The 21,142-nt window shown below is 40.0% G+C and overlaps 1 protein-coding gene across 2 annotated transcripts in view; it reads right to left on the reverse strand.

The window, feature by feature from the left end:
• Positions 1 to 12,301: 12,301 nt before the first annotated feature.
• The window catches only part of SLAIN1 (SLAIN motif family member 1), a 56,577-nt gene continuing 47,736 nt past the window's right edge, over positions 12,302 to 21,142 (reverse strand). For both annotated transcript variants that reach the window (XM_075741632.1, XM_075741631.1), the window contains 3 exons: positions 20,444 to 20,608; positions 18,302 to 18,605; positions 12,302 to 13,289 (listed from right to left, as the gene is read on the reverse strand). In XM_075741632.1, the coding sequence (XP_075597747.1) occupies positions 13,214 to 13,289; positions 18,302 to 18,605; positions 20,444 to 20,608 (545 nt within the window). In that variant the 3' untranslated portion in view covers positions 12,302 to 13,213. The remainder of the gene's footprint in view (positions 13,290 to 18,301; positions 18,606 to 20,443; positions 20,609 to 21,142) is intronic.

Raw genomic sequence — 21,142 nt, forward strand, 5'->3', positions numbered from 1 at the left:
TTTAAGCATAGCAACAAAACACTGAGGCAATTAATACTAGGGTTTAAACATACTAAACCTGCTAATTTTCCCTTCTGTGATCTTCCCTCTTCCGGTCACATTTTGAAAGAATAATTACAACTCTTATAAGCTATATCCAGAAAAAAACAAAACAAAACAAAACCCACCACCAACAAAAAAACCCAGACGGAAACCACAGGTTCTGTCTGCTGATGTTAGTTACTAGCATCTGCATAAAGGTTTACTATGCTGAGTACCTCCAACAGCTGCAGCCACTTCCAGGAAGGTAGCAATCAAAAAGGCTATTACAACAGATGCTTTTCAGATCCCCCTGCAGAACATGATCCTTTCTGTGATAATATACACAGACTGCATCTATATCTTGTACACATCTTGTACCTACATTTATCACAACTGCTTTACAGTAGCATATTTTGTGATTTTTCCAAGCTTTTTTTTTTTAGAAATGGAGCCAATAAAAGGAACTGTAGGTATTCAAGCTACATGGCAATTCCTGTATTTAAGAACTGTTTAATCTAAAGTACGGAAACAGTCCCAGGAGAAAACCAAACAAATAAACAAACCAAAACCAACACAGTGTTTCCTTTCCCTTAACCACTAATATTCAAAGTTATGCAGCAACTTGTGTTCTCTCTCTGGCCCAGAGTTTCCAGTATCTGCTGTCCAAGTTTAATAGCAGAGGTTGAGAGAACCTCATGGCAGTGGCACTCCTCTGGAACATGAGCTGTTACATCCTAGACACCAGGCCTACCACTTCTTCAGGAAGCATTACAACCATCGATAGCAATATAGAGGGTTGCCAGCTTGGAGGCTATCTTTTAAGGCTGATGGTCTTGCCCAGTTCTTACAGGGCACATCTGCTAAATAAGAGCCAGAAGTTTAGATTAAGTAGCAAACCCACAAGTCATCCACAATATTTAAGTGTTAGTTCACACCTTGGCTCCTTTCTGGGCTGCTTCAGGTAAGTTTCTCCAAGATAAATTTTGTTCCAGAGGAAGCTACCCCTCAGCTGTGTAGCCATGAGCCTGTTTGCACCATTTGGCTTTGAGGTCAGGGATTGGCTCATGGCCCTTTTTTAATTAGCAGTAGATACATAGCTTCAAAGAACATATGTGGGTGTTAAACCTCGTTAGAGGATTTGTGGTTGTGAATCCCAAGTGAGCAGAGTCATCCCTGTTGCAGCCTTAATTCAAGCACCTACAATCTAGAAAAGGGAAGGATTTAATTAGTGTTTTTTATTAGCTAGCCCTAATGGGAACATCCATCTGAAGCGTTACTCCTTTAGCAATTAGGATGCTTTCTTATTTTATTCAGGAGTTTGGACTACCGCATAGGAGAATGAGGATAACAAAGGTAGGCAATTCATTTTGTACCATGTAGGCACTGACCTGCACTATATCAGATCTGCCCCTACACTCCTTCATGGAGAGCTTTTATGGATTTTCACCAGGCTTAGACTTAATCTCTGCTCATGCAGTCTCTGCTGATGCAAATTTAGAAGAAGAACAGAAGCTTCCTGGTTGGAACTGCGTGGAAGCTCTGATTAAGTGCCCAGGCAGGACAGAAGCTCACATGCTTTGAAAAAAGCATATCACAAGATTTTAAAACATCAAATAACAGCATCATATTCCTTTTCCTTTGTTGTTTTCCAAGTCATGGTAGATGACTTCTGCTCTTTCTTCCCCTTTTAAGGGGTCTATAGCAGCTCAGGGATGACCACAGCTGTGTGGTCACTGACTCTCACAGTCCTTGTTCTCAGAACTAATCCTTCAAGGCCAGCTTCTGTGGTAAATCAAAAAGAAAAAAGAGGATGCCAAAGAAAGTTGCCAGAGACATTTCCCTTTCAAGTACATACAATCTAAAACCTGTCTGAACGGCTCTATAAAAGTACACACAGTTTGTTTTGTTTAGCATTATGTTGTTTTTTTTCCTTGCTTTGCAGACTCTTAAGCTCTTCAAGGCAAGAACTTGATCCTGATTTGATCCATTTTTACCTCCTTATCAATGCTGTGTGCACAGCAGCTGAACAGCAGGCCTGATTCTGCAGTAACAACACTGAACATCAGGAAACAGAACAGTAATTTTGTTTACAATCATTGGAAGACCACACACAAAAATAGTGAAGTGTGTTTGGTCTGTGATGGAAAGGAAAGTGCATACATTACCAATATATACCATCAGAACATTAAGTGTCCTAGCCCAGATGCACTATTGCACTTGTGAATGACCTTAATACCATGTACCATGTAATTAATTACCATGTAATGTAATAATAAATACAGAGGAACCACAATTCTCTCAGTTCTCTACCATCCTCTTTCCTCCCCTCAATCTTGACAGCTGGATTAGCAGCTGGCATATGAGTGTACAGTAAAGGACACTAATTTTTTCTCATTTTAGACAAAAAAAAAAAATCTGCTACCTGAATTCTGCTCCATCTTGACTCTGGAATACCTGGAAAAGTCCACTGTCCTATGGGTAAGAAACAGTATGTGTAAGATAAGGATGAGACATATAGTACTGTTTATGGTGCTGTTAAGGTCTCTGGAGATTTTTAAAATAGCTCTCTGTTTACAGCTCAAAGGAAACAGCATAGGGCCAATAATCTGGCTCACAGTTGTCTCTTTTCTATTAGATTTTAAAATAACAAAATGAGAAAGCTAAACCAGCCCAAAATACAGCTTGTGAGGTTAAAAAAAAAAATAAAAATCAATACTTCCCCATCTATACTGGTTCTCACTGTTCAGGGATTAGCTCTAATGATAGGGAAAATTTTTACATTTCTCCCTCTACAAAACTACTTTGGCAGCTATGAAGTTGCTACAGAACATCAAAAAGCCATTTTTTTCTCAGAAACATGCACTTAACCCAACAACATAAAAACATCAAGGGCCTGGAGGAGGGAGAGAACAGAGAGAGACGTTGCTTTAAACACCCTTTCTTGTGCTGGGATTTGAAGGGGGTGAGGAAAGCGCAGAGTGTTGGTGCACATGAGAGATCAGTACCTGCTATGGAAGCCTCCTTGTCTTCAAAAGAGCACTATTCCCATCAATTAGCTTTATTTCTGATTCTCTTTCTCCCCTCTTCTTCCACTTGTGTTTGTCCTATTTTGTTCCATGACATGAAGATACGAAACCTTCATCAGCCTACAGAGTAAGGAACAAAACTTAACAGGCTGTACATAGTTATTTCCTTAGGGATACCCTAAACTTGCTGCAGAGCCTTTGCTTATTAACTAAATGCATCAATAACACAAAACAAGCCATCTCCACAGTATATATCCATACAGGAATTCATTTTCAAATTTGAATTAGAAAGTTCTATTATTCTTTTCTTCATTGCTAAATAGTTACCTGTGTTCAATAGTATCCAAAATAATTATTTGCCTCACCATAGTTCCCTTAAAACTGAAACAGTAACTACCTTATGCTAGGCTCTGTGAGTAGGTGGTAAGTTCATTAAAGCAAGGACTGTTTAAGCAGACACTCAATTAGGAAAGAACATAAAAATGATCAGCCCTACAGAAAATGTTTGGGGAAGACAACCCAGGCTTTCTGATTTCCAGTTTACCATCTTGACTATTTGCTGCTGTCTCAGAATCGGTTCAGCAATTCTCTGGCAGCTGGACGAGCTTTATTCATACGACAAGGTGCACAAACAGAGCTCAAGCAATGTCCTCACCTAGACCGCCAGCTGCCTTGGACAAAGCTTTTTGGTTTTGTTGCATAAAGTCCAACTTGCTTCCAGCCCACAGACACTACCGCGACACAAACATTTAATCCTGTTACGTAAGTGCGCACACGTCAGGTGGGTTTTCTGGTAGTACTGATGTTTTCATAAAATGCCTTCATTTTCACTGTTTTGGGATTTTGTCAGCAGGCTAACGCATGCCACGAGATAGTTTTTCCCATATCTTTTTTCCTCCCAGAGGAAAGGGGAAAGAAAAAAAAAAAGCTATTTCACAACAAACTTATCTGCTCTGTGGAACTAAGGAAAAATTTCAAAACGGAGGGCAAAAAGGCAGTTTGCTGCTTCACAAAGGATTAAAGGAATATACAGGAGATGTACTTTATAAGTCCTCTTCAAGGAGATGGCCTGCTTTTACGTAAACTGCCTTTCATCTTATCATATATTGTTCACAATGAGGATATAAAGTAGACAGGATATTGAGTGAGGCTACAAAACGATGCAGAAGGAAACAACGCTCTTTTCAGCAGTTTATGATCTGCAACACCGCTGAAACACTCCAAGATTTCCACATCTCCATTTCTTTCTTGGAAGTAGACTTGTGCTTATGTAAATCTGACAAGCACCTATGATTTATATTTTGAAACAAGACATGAATTTCTTAAGCAAACTGTTGGTTTAGTCTATATGAAGGTGGTGAGCCTACTCTTGGGAATACTGCTAAGATTTACCACGATGGAGCTCTCCGTTACATAAATGCCCCTTGGGTGTATTTTTTGCTGTGCTGTGTTATATAGTTAACTGGGACTTTTATGAATACCTGAGACTTTTTAATGAATATTGGCATGTACACTCAATTCTGTATAAAGCAATTGGGTGCCAGGGAAAACTATCATACCGATTGTCTGGAATAGCTTGTCAAATAAGTAGTGTTTTTCTTCCTGTTTCCTTTGGAAAACATATCGTTGACAGTGCAAAACAATCTAAAACATTATTTTTAACAGAATGTTCTGTGCACTGAATTTGGAATTCCGCAAAAATACAGAATATCCAAAATTCACTGTCCAGACAGTGAATTTTATTCCAAGCCATTTTTACTCAATGCCATTGTATAAACTGCTTTCTGAAATAGACTTTAACATATTGCCCTGTGAAAATACAATAACGAAACTTCATTTTAAATGGGCTAAGAGAATATCAGGAAGGTAAAATTTCCCCAGTGTCTAATTTCAGAGGTGCTAAAGGTCTTACCATTTGAGCTGGATGCAATGGGAACAGCAAGTACTCAGCGCTTCAGAAAAACACGCCCGTGTTGTAAGACTCTGCATAATGACATTTGGCTCTTCGTCAAAGAGCATCATCACTCAGTAGTTCGCTTACAAACTGTAGGGCCGGAGAAGCTACAGATTTGTTATCAGCTACCAGGCTGATAGTACCAAACTAGGTAAGGCAGATGCACAATCTCCCTGCTGCCCAACCGCAGATCTCCATCTGCAGGAGGCTGTATCCACAGTAGTAAGGTATCTTGAGAAGCAAGATAAGCTCCACTAACACTCGGCATAGCTTCTGGATCAGACTTCACCGACAGCAACCCGATGAGAGCATACTTAAAAGGATTCAAGCCCATCTGCGCCCACCCAAGTGGCTGCTTCTGTAAATTAAGTGGGATGGGGCCCATTTTTCAGCATCAATCCTATTTCACATTGATTGAAAAGCTCAGGTGCTGAAAGTGTTCCTTTTTTTGGAGGCAGACGTAGGTTATTTAACGTGAATTCCGATCCAGTGAAGAGCAAGCCATCGATACAGCAACACCATTTTGTCTGATGCTTTTTTCCCTTCTCTCATATGTAGAAAAATCCTTCCTGTTGTATATGTATATGTAATCAGAGTTGCATAATTCAGTACAGTCAGTGAGTGCCTAGAAAAACATGGATTAAATCAAAACACATTTTAATGATTTTATTTGTCTAAAAAATAACTTTTTCTAAATGGATTTTTCTTCTGAGTTCTTGAACTTTTATTTCGATTATTTACATTTTAAAGGAACCAAATGGGATATTAGCAGCACTATGTAAAGAAAATGGGTTATACCCCGATGCTGGCATTGGAATGCCTCAGTTTTAGAACCAGTATAAGTCTCCTAAACAGGTCAGTAGTCACTGAACATTGTTCTAAAAAAATGAATTCAACACATTTTTATTGCCTTATTCATAATTGGAAAATAAAAAGCACTTATTAAGGGTATCTAAAAATGAAGCTATTATAACCTCCTGTAGGGAAGGCTAAAAAGCAAAGTGGTAGAAACATACTGGTATCTTTTCTGTTTCCTATTATTGCAAAAAAATGGTTCCAAATAGTCCAGTTTAGGTGTATTGTAGTTGACATCCACATCACGTTTTCTGCTGCTTCTACTATTGAAAAGTTCAGTCTTGGATACAGATAATATACCTTGCTTAGTAACATCTGGATGCAGACCGCAAAGTATGAAGGTTGGCTGGATTGCTAGAGCTCAGTTTGGGAATTTGGCTGCAGGCTCATTCTTTCTATAGGTCTTCACCACAAGGACAAAGTAATAGTATTTTATTTTTCTAGGGGAACAACAGAAATCTCAGGGCCAAGGAGTAAGTGAAGCGAACAGAAACAAAGAAGAAATATTTTCATAATTTTAACTTAAAAAATAATCACAAGAGAAAAATATAATACTAAATGCATGAGCACAGGGAAAGAGCTCTACATAGCAGAAAGATCATGTCTGAAAAGGCAAACATTATCTTATGGCTATGCTCGCAGAACAAAACCAACATATTTGAGTATCATTATCTAGTTGGAGTCTGCCCCAGTAATTAGCCTCTTTTAAGTACTACACCTTAGCAAAGGAACGGTCTGCTCTCTGGTACCTCCGCGGAGGGTAGCAGACAGTGATGGCTGTGCATCTGGGTACCACGTGTGCAGCAGGCACCGCGCTCTTGGGAAGCAATGGGGCTGCTGCAGAGCGGTGGATCTGCACTGCAGCTCCACGCCGCGCGGCCAAATCTACTCTACGCGTGGGAGCCACGAGGGTTTTTTCTGCCCAGCCACAAGAACAACTTACACGGCTCTATCTGTTTCAGATGTCCAACCTCTCTACGTTAAGAGGGCTGAATTCAATAGTGCATCACCAAATAGCTAACGAGAGAGCAATGGCAGTGACAGAGCTGCCTTCATTTTGTGTGTTTGTCACATTTGTCTTGAAGTAAGAGTCACTTTATGTTCTGTGAATGTTATTTATTGTCTGTCTACCTGTAGTTTTATACAATTTTAATAGCTGCATTTGGGAATTGTGCACGTCTTTTGACTCTGTTAGATACCGCACTTCTCTCCATCTCCAAAAAGTCAAGAGGGATTGTCAAGAGAAGAGATTAATTTTTTAAGTACTTCTCTACAGAAAGTTTGAAGTTCTACCACCATTCATTGTCCAAACTTCTTAATGTGATTGAGAGAGCCCAATCTATATGTCTATCCATTTTTCACACGAACCAGTGGAAAACAAGATGACCACTTGCTTTTGTACATATGTACCTATGCCTGCTATCATTTCATACTCTGCTCAAGGTAATGCCCCAATTAAAAAACGTGTTTAGCATGTCCTTAAAAAAACGAAAGGTGAAAATGCACTGTTCACCTCTCCAGATCTAGGTTAGCATGTTCTTTGTCACTGTATCTATCAATCTCAGAAAAAAAATAAATTATATTCTCAATTATCTCATCTATTTGTAGTCATAAACATCACTGTACCAGCCCAGCTTCTTTTAATGAGGAGTAAAATGTGCTAAAGTCAGGGTCACACTCAAAAAGGCAAAATTAGGCACTATAATGCTCACAGTGTAAGATGAGATAGCCACGAGCATGTGCCTCTACCTGAATGGCTAAGGACAGACTTTCCCCAGTAAACAGGAGTTAATTCTGGCACAGAAACCATGCAGCAGTTTTCAGCTAAAAAAAAAGTGGCAGCTGTCCTGCCACTTACTATGCCCAGATTATTGAAACCTCCCATGTAGCATGGAATACATGCAAAGAAATTGGCACATATTTACACATGCTCTTAAACAGACTGAAGAGCCACATGAGCTAGTCATGACCAAAATGTGCTGGGATTTGCAAAAATCTATCATAACAACATTTCAAACACGTACAGAGCTATTGTTCAGAAAACAGCAGTTGATACAGGTTTCATACCAAGCCTTCTAAACTTCTGACATTCCTCATCTCTCCATTCCCCTTACTGGATGCTTAAAATATGCTACTGCAACGAGTGCTGCACCGCTACACGAACTGTTCAGTATTGCCATGCCTTCAGCAGTGCAGTCAAAAATACGCCACAACAGTTATGCCAAAATTAGCATTTAGGCACCCAAGGGCTCCCAGTACCTGGTGGGTTTTTTTTGTTTGTTTGCTTATGGGCAAGGGCTTTTTAATGCCAAAACCACCTAAATGCTTGGCTTACACAAAAGAGGAATGAGGTTTCAAGAATGAACCTATCTAATCTCTCCCTTCCTTCCTTCCTTCCATGAGATGCTTTGTAAAAAGTGTTGTTGAAGTGCACATGTAGAAAGAATAATCTCTTGGGCCTCTTTAGGTCAAAGCCAACCCCTTGAATTATTGCACTTGGAACTTAATGGGCAGCCTGGTAGGACCAGAGAATGATCAGGTGTGACCCTGCTGAGGGATCACCAACTCTGGCATTAATTACCACTCTCTCAGACCTATTAGCATATCTTCATGCCTTAAACTTCCCTTCCATTGTCGTTAATTCAGATGAAGTATAACTGCTTACGTCGCCAGGTAACAGCTGGAAGTCCCAATGATAGAGACAGAAGATGCACCAAGGACCTGCTCCTCGGGCTGGTGAGCAAGCAGAATAGCTGGGTGGGATCTGCAGGTGGACGGTCAGGAACCGCACCAGTCTCAAAAGCATATGTAACCAGTGGTAGAGGTCACAAGAAAGCTGCGAATCTGGGGAGAGCAAGAGTTGCAAGTGCAGATGAAAAAAAAAAGATGGCTGAGCAGATGGGCTGCAGGGGGTATTGCAAACGAAGTGTGACTCCCATCAGCTAGGAACAAGAAAATTAAACCAAACCCGACAGAACATACCCTTTTCACCACAACAGTGACAGGGAAAGTCATCTGGTCTTAGTCATTTCCTTTTTTATCCAGAATTTCTGAGTGGATAAGTCATGCCTGAGGATTAAACACCACATATCTGTTTTTTAAGAGAGAGTGTTTATTATTCCCCCATTCTTTTTAATCATGAAGGCTTACCCATCTTTCACAGTGGATGTTTCAATAGTGTTTTCCATAAGAAGATGCTAATTTTTAGTATTTTTATTAGCATACAGGCATTGTAATGTTGGGCTTGAGATCCTACTGGTCTTCCTGCTGTACAAACAAAAAGGGAAAAGACAGGAGTCCATGTCTCCAACAAACTGTGATTTAGGTATACCAAGAACCACCAATCACAGCAAGAAAAAATGACAGGCTCAAGAGTGGTCAGAAGACACTGGCCATTTAACTTGTAGTCCTGCTTTTAGTGGTACCGCACCAAAGAAAAAACCTGTAAGGAAGGATTTGAGGATTAATAAAAATTGAGTCCTTTATGCTTATGGGGGATTGCCCCCACAGTAGGGACAATACAGAAGGGAGCTAGGAGGTGCTCTTCTTGCAACCGGCACAATGCAGGCTGGCGTCACGGACTTAGATAGGGAAATTCACTTCGACACTGAATAAGGGTCCTGGTTTTGGCTGAGATAAAGTTAATTTTCTTTCTAGTAGCTGGTATAGTGCTGTGTTTTGGATTTAGTATGAGAATCACGTTGATAACACACTGGTGGTTTTGGTTGTTGCTAGGTAGGTGTAGTGTCTACACTAAGTCAAGGACTTTTCAGCTTCTCACGCCCTGCCAGGTGCACAAGAAGCTGGGAGAGCACAGCCAGGACAGCTGACCCAGGCTGGCCACAGGGATGTTCCCTACCATATGACATCATGCTCCATATATAACTGGGTAAGCTAGCCCAGAGGCAGATTTGCTACTCTAAACCAGACTGGGCATCAGAGATTGGGTTGGGGTTTTTTTTGCCTTTTGCATGTAGTGAGCAATTGCATTTACGCATCACTTGTATTATTGTTATTACTATTATTATTCTCTTCTTTTGTTATCCTATTAAACTGTCTCTCTCAGATAAAGATCTCACATGCTGAAGACACTAAAAAGCCAAAGATGACTTCAGGTGAGGAGATCATGGATGAATGCACTACCTGTAAGGATGAAAAAGAAAACAAATATCTTCACTTTATTATGCAGAGTATGCAGGATTTTGATTTAACTAGAATATTAGGTTGTAGAAAAGTCAGACAGTGCCAAACTTATGAGGCTGAATGACTGGAAATGTAGAGGTTTTATTCCCAGTGGCAAAAACAGGAGGGGGAAAAAACCTTAGAGAAAAAGGTTGAGAGTCATGACTCAGCCCTCAGCTCCACTGCTGAGTCTGACTAGAGTTTGGACAGAAAGAGGGAGGTCATTTTTGGGATGCAACAAGGATGCAGGAGTGGGATTTGCAATCATGGACCAAAAGAGAACCACCAAAGCAGGGGCAGAGAGTTCTCAAATGTGCTCTTATACTTAGAAATGAAACTTTGGTTGTGAAAAATAAGTTTGAATATTTTTTAAAGATAATTGCATGGCCTTACTGTTTTCCACTGCCCTGGAGGAGATTCTGCCTTTCACAAAATCGAGCATGACAGCAGTGGTTTTCTGTTACATATTCCATGTTTTGCTCCCAGTGAGACCGTGGCGAACTATGGGCACTGTGCAGTAGTATCTGGCTTATCGATGCTCTCTCAGAGGAGACAGCCAGCTCCCCCAGCTCCAGGCAAACAGCAGCAGTACCACAGCCCATGGTTGAAATGAGGGATTCTGTTGATTCTTTGAGCGTAGAGAAGAGATCAAGCTGCTCACACCTTGGGTTTCCCTCCTCAAGTTTGATGGCATCCAGTGTGACAGATACTTGACAGAAACACTTATAACTGCAAAGCTATAAGGTTACCAAAGCCTGACATAATGAAAGAATATATTGCAAGGGAACAGGACAATTAAAAAGGAGAAAAACAACTGCATCTTCTCAAGAGCTCATTATATCCAAAATGCTTGACCCTCCAGTTCATGACACATTTTGTAGTGTGAAATTTAAAAATGCAAATCACAAACAGTTGGACACCTTCCTTTAACTTGTCGTCATCGTACACAAACAACACAGGGAAGAAACATATGCGCTGGGTTCAAACCAAGACCCTGGAAAATAAAGAGCTTTAGCTACCAAAAAGAAAACATTTTCAAAGTACATACTGCCCTCTTGTGTACAACTCAGTATTACCTCCAACAGTTACAACCTATTTCAAAAATTCAGAGTAATGTGGGGCCGTGGGGCCTCAGATAATGGAGGAAGAGGGAGAAAATCCCGGCACTAGGGAAGAAAGCAAAGAGACAGCCCAGGCCAGGACTGGTCCTGCTGGTAATAAGCAGATGCTAATCATTGCCACTGGTCTCCAACCATCTTTTATGAAGATCATACTGGCTCCCTAGCACCAAAAGCCAGGAGAGCTTATTAATTTGGGAGGTTCTGCAGCCCTCCTCATCACAGGGAAATAGCAAAGCACCCCCAAGCTGGCTCTGCACCCCTGCCACAATCAGTCCGTAAGCAAAATAAACCGTGCAAGACAATAGAGATTGTCCACAAATGACTGATTGCTTTAACCAGCTATGGTTTCTTCCACTTAAAGTTTCTTTCGAACAAGATGAGTTTGACGCAGTTTTACCTGTGCAGAGATAGTATTCCTTGCTGGAATACTTTTTGACACCCTCTTCAACAGTTCTGTTTTGGGGGGTTTTATTTGTTTGGGTTTTTTTTGGAAAAAAATTAATTAACTGGATTAAAAGAACTGAATTGTGAAAAATGAATTGGGTTTCTCTCTTTAACAATATTAAGCTGTGCAGAAATACTACTGCATTACTATACAATCACTTCTCAGTGTAATGAAAGTTTTACTCACCACTAAATGCTTCTCCTTTGTTTATTTCAGCTTGCCCTTTTAAGAAAAGCAGGTCCTTGAGCAAATTCAGAGCCATGGTGAAAGACTCACTTGGTACGCAATCTGTTTCCCACTGCAAGTCACATTTGCACTTGCCGAATCCAAACATTAAATTGAAAAAAATATATTTAAGATCATAATGAAATTGATTTAAAAATAAGACTTATCTGTCTTCTATGCATACTACAGCTTCGTAACACAAATGTAAAAAATATTCTAAATTTTTCAGATAAACTTAGTTATTATTTGCAAAAATATAGCATAATTTAAATGCTAAGTAATAAAACCTTGAGGAGTTAAGCAGGTATCAGTTGCTAAATTCTGACACTGTTTACATTGCACACTCAAGAACAGCATTATTGCTGAAATAGATTCTTTATTTCTGAAACATTCCAAAACAGCAGTATACACAGTTGTAATCAAATATTAAGTCATGTGCCATTATAAGAAAGCATTGATTAGTGCAATTGGATTTTGTAAAAGATCTATCAAAAAAGATTTATTCGCATTAAAACTCATTTTCCATAAGCAACTGTTAATAAAACATTACAATTTTATTCTTTGTAATAAAGTACTGAAAACCAACTGTAGTTTTAGAGATCACTGTATCTTTGTAAGTGCAATGTGACTTATGCTGCCTTTTTAAATACAAACCACTATGACAATAAATTAACAATTGAACAAATGGTGAAAGACCAACAAACCATGCTGACCCAGCTGGATGGCAATTTCCAGTGAATGCTACTTTTTTGTGCTTCTGCAACATAAATATACTGCTTTGTATTGCCAATGGTATGATTTTGTAAGATATGTTCCTAGTGCTAAAAAAAGTACATTACCCCAAAAATATTATTTATGGCACAGAAAAGTTAAATTATCTCTCTGTTGTTCAAGGTTCAGGCAAATTTAAATGAACTTAAGTATACAAAATAAAATGTACTGGAAACACTAGAAAAAAAAACTCAAGCACATACATAAGTCCCCCCCAAATTCAAAGTAAAATGCATGATGCCTTTACACTGAATAAATTACTTCAGAATTTCAGTATGGCAAAGCTGCCTGAAAAGCATTATCTCCTAGTTCTTTCCAAGGAAATATTCTGGTACTTCGCACATATATAGTATTTCCTTCAGTTCCAAATGCCAGCGCTGCCATTGTTAGTCTGATAACAACGCAGCTGTTTCAGGTAACTGATTAAGTGCAGTATTTAGTACTTGATAAGATGTTCATTTTTTAAAAATGACATTGCATTATGGATGGTTACATATTAAAATCCCGGGGGAAATAATACTGTATGACCCTCCTTTCCCAAATCATTGTTACCCAGCCAGCTGGGTAATGAAATCCGCATTATTTATTTTCCACTGTTGATGGGCATCCCTCATCAATAGCAGCCGTCTCTCCAGTTCCCATCCCGCATCGTGCTGAGTGACGAAAGTGGCTTTGGAGGTTGAAGAAAACTGTATTAAATGAATGACAAAAAAAGACAAAGGAAGTCATATTTCCTGTGAAAAATCAAGGTAACAAACATCGTTTACTTCTGCAGTGACACTGGCTTTACGGCTTGCTTGGGGACATCACTCGTGTATTTCTGGCTCCACGCTAATGCAAATCTAAAGACCTACGGTGAAATTAAGGCCATTTCCAGTGAGACCCTGTTAATGGTCTTAACAGGGTAAAATGTTTGTAAAAAGGAATTTAGTGAGTAGTTGTCATGATGCATGAGACCCCTCTAAATGTGAAGATATGTTCTTCAGGGCTAAAGGAGGTAAAACTATTTTTGTCACTACAGACAGCAGACATGTTCCAATACAGATGGACAGCAGAGATCTAATGGGATGCATTCTCAAAAAGTTGTAGTGCTCAGCATACGTGTCAAAAATCAGCACTTCAGAAAAACACTACGCACTAACACCAAAGAATTTTGGTACCTTATCGGTTGAAGAACTCTGGTAAGTCCTGCTCCAGACCCTCTTATTGCATCTCACTAATGAATGAGGACTTATCAAAAAATGCTTGTTAACGATCCTCCAAACCCTCCAGGTACTATCAAGGTAACTGTTTCAAATAAGATTAAAAAAAGGAAAACCCACCATCTGATTTCATCTGACTGTCAACTCATGACAAGGCAGGGTATCTCTGATTTGCTGCAACCATATTTTACTTACACCACAATTTGCTGAAAATAAAGTGTCCCAATTCTGTGTAACTGTTTCTTACAAAAACAGGTCTTAAGCCTTGGTCTTCTACTTGTCTGTTTTTCCTTTAGCTGTAACTGCTGTGAGTTCCTGATGCCTCCTCTCCCTTCCAAATACCCTTGCCTGGAAAAAGGCAGAGGTATGTTGTAAGGCAGGCAGAGTCAGTAAGTTAAAAGCAGTCACCAGAGCAGCTTCTCACCTCTCTGCTACAATTGTTTTTTTAGTGGCAAAAAAAATTGCACCTAGGTGAAAAAGGTGGTTAAACTTAGGTTCAGCCAAGCTGCTTTTATGCAGCTCCACTTTGCTGCAGCATCAATTATCTTTGATATAAATTCAGTTGCTTGAGGCATAAAACATGACCTGTCTGCCTTTTTTGCAATTGCTGCTTTCATTTCTTTTTTTCTCCTGAAATTAAAAAAAGGAAAGCATGTTTAAGAATGTTCAAGAAATAACAGAGAACACAAAAGCAAGGAAAAAATAACTAGGTTGAAAATAACTAAGAACACTGCTCCATATCCAGAGATGAATCCTGCTACAGGGTGGTGAACAGGAAAATGTGCCAGTGTTGAAAATCGTTTCAAACAAGCCCCAGTTGTCAGTATGATGCCACATGGCTTGAGATAAGAGAGTTTTGAAGGGTCTGTAGTCCCCTTCTATTTTCCTATCCCCAGCTGGATCGCAGCGACTGGCTCCAGTGCAAGGCAGCAGGAACAAGGAAGCCTCGCACCTCGGCTCCGGAGCTGTGCTTACGGTGCTGCCATGCCTGTGCCTGGTACCTGGGGTGATCCAAACCCTGACCTGCTGATTGACTTCCTGGCTTTAGCTGGGACCTGCCTCATCACTGTGGGGACTTGTCTGGAGATTGGGACTGCTGGCTGACCCTGGTCTCCATCGATGCTGCTCTTGGTTGGGTACTGCCAACTTGGTTGGGTACTGGCTGGTGGGGCAGTCTGGCTGTCCCACTTGGTTCCTGGCTCACCTTCACCTACAGGAAGCTGCTCCTGCTGCCCCTCACACCATGCTCCCAGGTGAGGATAGAAAGTGGAGGACTAGGGGATGGGAGGTGAGAAGGTAAGTCTGCAAGAAACCCAGAGTGTGGAGTTGGAAAGGGCTGGGGGCTGTGAGGATCCATTCAACAGGAACAAAAACAAAAACAAAGTGCTGCCTCACTCTTAAGGCTAAGTAGAGATGGACTGCACTGTTAAAATTTCTTTGCATTGCTTTTGGATGCATGAATCTCTGATGCCAGGGAGAAAAGCAGTTAATACTTAGCCAAGCTGGTTATCTTGGCTATTATAATTTTATTTTACAAATTATCAAATGCACTCCCTCGTGTGCTTGATCTTATGCAGTAAATATTGAAGTTCCCTAATGCAGGGCCTATATAAAGTTTCTAACAACCTATTTTAAGTATCCAAAATACCAATAACTTGGCTACTTAACAGTCTGGCCATAGGCTTGAAGACACAGCTTTGCTCTAAATTTGCACTTCTCCCTGACCGTCTAATTGATTAAAAAGAAAACAAAAAACACGAAAGACCTTTTCTACTTTTATTCAAGTTATGGCTAAAACCACTTTAATTTTCACTATACTATTAGAAGCTAGACTCTTCAACTGATAATCAGAACTACCATTCCTTGGAAATGACCCCAGCAACAAAAATCAACAGTGAAAAAATGTGTTGCTGATGGCTGAATTCTTTCCAAGAAAATTCCATATGAATTGAAACCGCCCTTATTCTCCACATGAATAAATAAGATGAAATGAGGGTCTTAAAGCAGTGTAAGCTGAGCTCCAATCTGCCTGTGCTTTTAGAGTCCTATAAACCTGTCATTCCCACAGTGCAAAGAGTGTCTGTCTTCAAGGATCATTGGTCTGGCTCTACGGCAGCATATGATGCTGCTGAGGTACACCTGAAGGTGAGAAGACAGGAGCCCAGACCTTCTGGACTATAAATAGCTTTGTTACCGATTTGAATCAGTTTATAATAAAAACAGTGTTGAGAGTATAGTGTGTCACCCTCCCACTGAAACCTCTTAATTTTGTTTTTCTTTAATATTGTCTGATGTATGCAAAGTTACAAAATAGCAAGGGATTGGTTTTCATGGCCCAGAAAGTCTCTGTCTTCCTCACATGTTGCTATGAAAGATTTAAGAGCTCTGCAGAAAAACATGAAGTTGAGTAAAGGAAAAAGGAAAAAAAAAGAAATAAACCCCTCTACTCTAAAGAACTCTAACAGAGAGAGTTCCAGCAGAGAGCAAAGGATGTTATAATAGAAATCTCATGGTATGGTCTTCATCAAAGAAGAAACCTGACAGCTCTTTATCAAAGTTTCACCGCGGTTGGTCAAAATCTGTTGTCAGCCACATCAGTGTAATCCCCAAGTAACCCAATGTCCTGGTTCTGGCAAGGATAGAGTTAATTTCACAAGGAGCCAGGACAGGTGAGCCAAGCTGGCCGGGGGCTATTCCATACCATGTGATGTCATGCTCACCACAAAAGGGTGCTAGTCGGGTAGGGGTGGGGCGGTGCAGTTTCGGCAGGGTTTCGGCAGGACGGGCTGAGTGTCTGGTCGGTCAGTCGTTGGTTCGGTAAATTGTTCTCTATTATCACCCATTGTTAATATTTGTTATCAGTACTGTTGTTGATTGTTTTTCCCTCTCCCTTGCTGTCACAGTAAACTGCCCTTACCCCAACCCTCGAGGCTTTGCCGTTGTTTTTCGGTTCTCCTCCCCATCCCACTGGGGAAGGAATGAGTGAGTGGCCATGTGGCGCTCAGCTGCCAGCTGGGCCTAAACCACGTCACTCAACCAAAGACAGAATGTCAGCAATTGACCTTATTCTGGATCTAGCCTGTATCTTGTGAAAAGCATAAAAATGGTGAGAGCTGAACAGTGACAGTTCGTCCAACAGAAAACCAAGTGGTCACGCAGCAGGCCCTCACAAGAGGAGGGATGCGTGCGATGAGAAGAAATAGTTGGAAGAGTTGACACAAGTTGATAGAAGTTTCTCTTTGAGAAACTTCATCACCTATTAATCAAAGAACATACAGCTCAGAGTTTAACTCCCAGCTGTGATAAGGTGATTAAAATACAGTCTCTTTCTTCAAGGTTATTTTATTGCTTGCCCTAAAGAAAAAAATCATTTGGAGACAAAATTCTCTTAGAAAAATACAAAAATGCATTTGCTTAACAGTATGGCTCATTGCAAGTGCGTGATACTTCAGGATTCCCTGTTTGCCTATTGTGTCCCAGCTGGAATTGAAAAGACGCTGGTTCAACCCAAGACTGTACTATCCAGGATATTTCCTTCCTCACAATGCCATAATGTCACAAGTTGCATTTTTATAGTCTACTGCCTTTTACAGCAACAGGGATGCAACCCTTTATATTTGGGTACTCTAAAATTTGCTCATCCCATGAGTTGAAACAGCAGTCGGCACAAGTCTCAAGAAGGCAAGTCACATGTCAATGATATGAGACTTCCATTTGTTTTGATTTCTTATTGATGACAATCCATACGTATTTTATGTGATTGCATTCTATCAATTACTACAGTTTAGTAGGAACTACCAGCAGGCATTGTCCATCACTATTTCTGGAGAGAAATCTTCACCCATTCAGTGACTTTACTGTGTCCAGTTCTGGGCTCCCCAGTTCAAGAAAGACAGGGAACTACTGGAGAGAGTCCAACAGAGGACTACAAAGATGATGAGGGGACTAGAGCATCTCTTGTATGAGGAAAGGCTGAGAGAGCTGGGGCTGTTTAGTCTGGAGAAGAGAAGACTGAGAGGGGATCTCATCAACACTGATAAATACCTGAAGGGCGTATGTCTAGAGGAGGGGGCCAGACTCTTTTCAGTGGTGCCCAGCAACAGGGCAAGGGGCAACAGGCATAAACCAGAACACAGGTAGTTCCATCTGAATACAAAGAAAAAAGTTCTTCACTCAGAGTGACCAAGCACTGGCACAGGCTGCCCAGAGAGGTTGTGTAGTCTCCTTCTCTGGAGATATTCAAAACCCACCTGGATGCAATGCTGTGCAATCCACTCTAGGTGATCCTGCTCTAGCAGGAGGGTTGGACTAGATGATCCCCAGAGGTCCCTTCCAATCCCTACCATTCTGTGATTCTGTGACTCAGCACTGGAAGGTAGAAATGCTTCTCTTTTTTATAGCCCAGCCTCACATTCAAGAGAAGAAAAAACCGCGACAAACAAACCCACAATCTAAGTCAAAGCCATCCACGTAAGGAAGGAGGCATGTTTAACTCTTACCTTCGAACTGGCTGTGCAATTTTACTTCTGGGTATGCCACTCCCATTGACGGGCAGCGATGGTCTTGGAAGAGCACTGCGCCCTACAATCCCTTGACTGGCAGTCTTGTTTGGCATTGGGATCCCAGTGTTAGAATATAACTGCAAGTTGTTGGACACCGGAATACTGCTGCTACTACTACTACTACCACCACCACCTTGTACAGTTGGGCTTACGTAGGCAGTAGCTTTGAGAGGCTGTCTGACAGACACTGGAAAATGTCCCACACTGTGAACTCTGTGTTGAAGCTGTCCTGGTGATGGAACTGCAAAGAGCGGTAAGAAAAGGAAGTAACAAGGTCAGTATGCAACAGATGAGGCCAGGCAGTAATGCACATTTCTAGATAGATCTGAATAGGGATAAACACATCATTGTGCAATTCACTCGCTAATTATAAACTGCTGGAAAACTCCTTGGATCCAATCCTGCATCCAGCAACACTGCACTGAACTAAACTATGTTGTTCCATCCTCACCCTGAACAAAAATCCCACCACATACTCATCCTTCTTTCTCCCCTCAAAGAGGTTTCATTAGCCATTACAAGCAAACTAATCCCACCTATGCAATTAGAGCTTTAAACAGGAGAAATTGCTGAAGCTATAAATTAATTACTGTTAGATCATTTAGGTTTTTGTAAGGTTGCTTGCAATAACCACATCTTGTTTAAGGAACATTGTATTAAACATTCACAGAACATTTATTAAACATCATTATTAACATTGTATTAAACGATGTATTACATTGTATTAATGATGTAAACATCATTATTAACATTGTATTAAACATCACAGAAGTCTAAGCTTTATGTACGAAAACAATAAACCGGCTATAAATAGGTCTTGAATATAACAGCATATTCCCAGGCTGATGTTATGTAAACTATCATTTAAAACCAATGCTACGGGTTTCAGAAGCTTTATATATTGATTTTCTACACAATCCTGCCCTCTGGTGTACATCAGACACCTGCTTCAAAGTCCACATATCAAAAGCAAACTGTCAAAAGCCTGAAGCACATAAACTAACATACTGCACACAGGTCAATTCTTATTTTGAACACATTTGAAAAGGGACATCTCAAATCCCTTTAAAGACACAGGAGCAAATACAGATGTGTGATTCAATGAAATAATACTGGCAATATATTGCTATGAAACTCTTATTAAAAACAGTTATTTAAGAAAAATATAAATAAAAACTAAGTATTAAAATATTTAAGTATAAATTTTAAATTATTTTATTAGAATTAAAATTTAAGCAATTTAATAATTTTGAAGACATTTGTAAACTTTGCTCAAATTTGAAAGAAAACACCATAGCAAAACATTTTGCCAACATCTCCCTCCAAAACCTCACAGGACACATGAGGCATAAATTCAATCCTTTCTCCTGCCAGTGTCAGATGAAACCCACTTTTTCCATTTCCTCTCAGAGTACCTCAACTACTGTGCTAAAAAAGATGGGTTTGGATCTTGATCTATCTTGTTCATGTTCTACATTAATAATTCAACATCCACTAGATCAATACTCCCTCTACCCCCCCATCAAGAAGTCACCTAAATTAAACTAATTACAGAGTCATTTTAACTCCCCCACTCAACAAGTATATTATACTTGAAGATATAACCCTCTGTTTACCACATTTGCTTGGAAGAAAGTGGCTCAACTTCAGTAGGAGAGGTCACATATTTTAAGACAGTATTTATCCAGTGTACTGTAACACCAACATTGCATAAATTACCAAGAAAAGCAGTTTTCAATTCTACTATCAAAACTAGAAATGTAACCTTATATGAACTAATTGCATCATAGGTGCTTCTACACTACTACTGCTACTAATTATTATTATAATTTTAAAGTTGGTGCAAAATGAGTGGGCAAAGAACAAAAAAGGTGATGAAACTCTCAATATTGCACAACAAAATTGGCAGAATTTCTTTTCCAAAATAAAAACTTTAAAAATCCTGAACTATATTAAAATCTGGTGCAAAAGAAACACAGTCTGCATTAATCTTTCATAAAGCAGAGGATCAGTGACTGGGACACGTATTTTACCACTCCATCGATTCCGAGCACGCAGCCAAAGAACACAGGTACTTACTACATGACTGCATCCTTGAAATCCCATTACTGGCTCCGTGCAAATTGGAGTCAAAGCTCTGACTGTTCCTCACAGTGACTGGAGAACTAGCAAAGCCAGCACTACTGTTAATGGTGGGGGTACTTGGCATCCGTGCGAGGTTAGGCATGCTTCTTCGAAGTTTATCTGAAGCAAAAGGAGACAACATCCATAGCCATGTCAGAATTTCCAACAAACACAAGCAGCCTCTGAATAATTTCTGTAGAAAATCAAAATTAAAATAACTTCAACACAAAGAAAGGTTTTGCTCTGCAGGAAGAACATGACTAGGTTATTGACACCCTACTAATTGAACCCTTCTGACTATTGTAACAGCACGATTATTCACAAATAATTTTAAAGACACCAATAGGCAGTACATTTTCAGTATCACAAGGATTTAAACACTGAAGTGTCATAATAACGATGAGTTTCACATAAACGTGTAAAGTAGGTCAGATGAATCATGCCCTAAATGTGCCTGCTTCTTTGCAGTGGATACAAAACAAGGCTGCAGTGACAAAGTCAGACATAGGTATCTACATTGTGAATGTTTAAAGACAGGTGAGATGAGTGCATCCTAAGTGACTGAAGTCTTGCTTCCATGCGCCAATGAGATGCTAAAAAATTCCATTCAGTACCTAACCTTATTAGCATGTTAGGTTTCTGCAGGTGGCCATG

This window comes from Balearica regulorum, chromosome 1 (assembly GCF_011004875.1).
Source record: "Balearica regulorum gibbericeps isolate bBalReg1 chromosome 1, bBalReg1.pri, whole genome shotgun sequence".
Lineage (NCBI taxonomy): Eukaryota > Metazoa > Chordata > Aves > Gruiformes > Gruidae > Balearica > Balearica regulorum.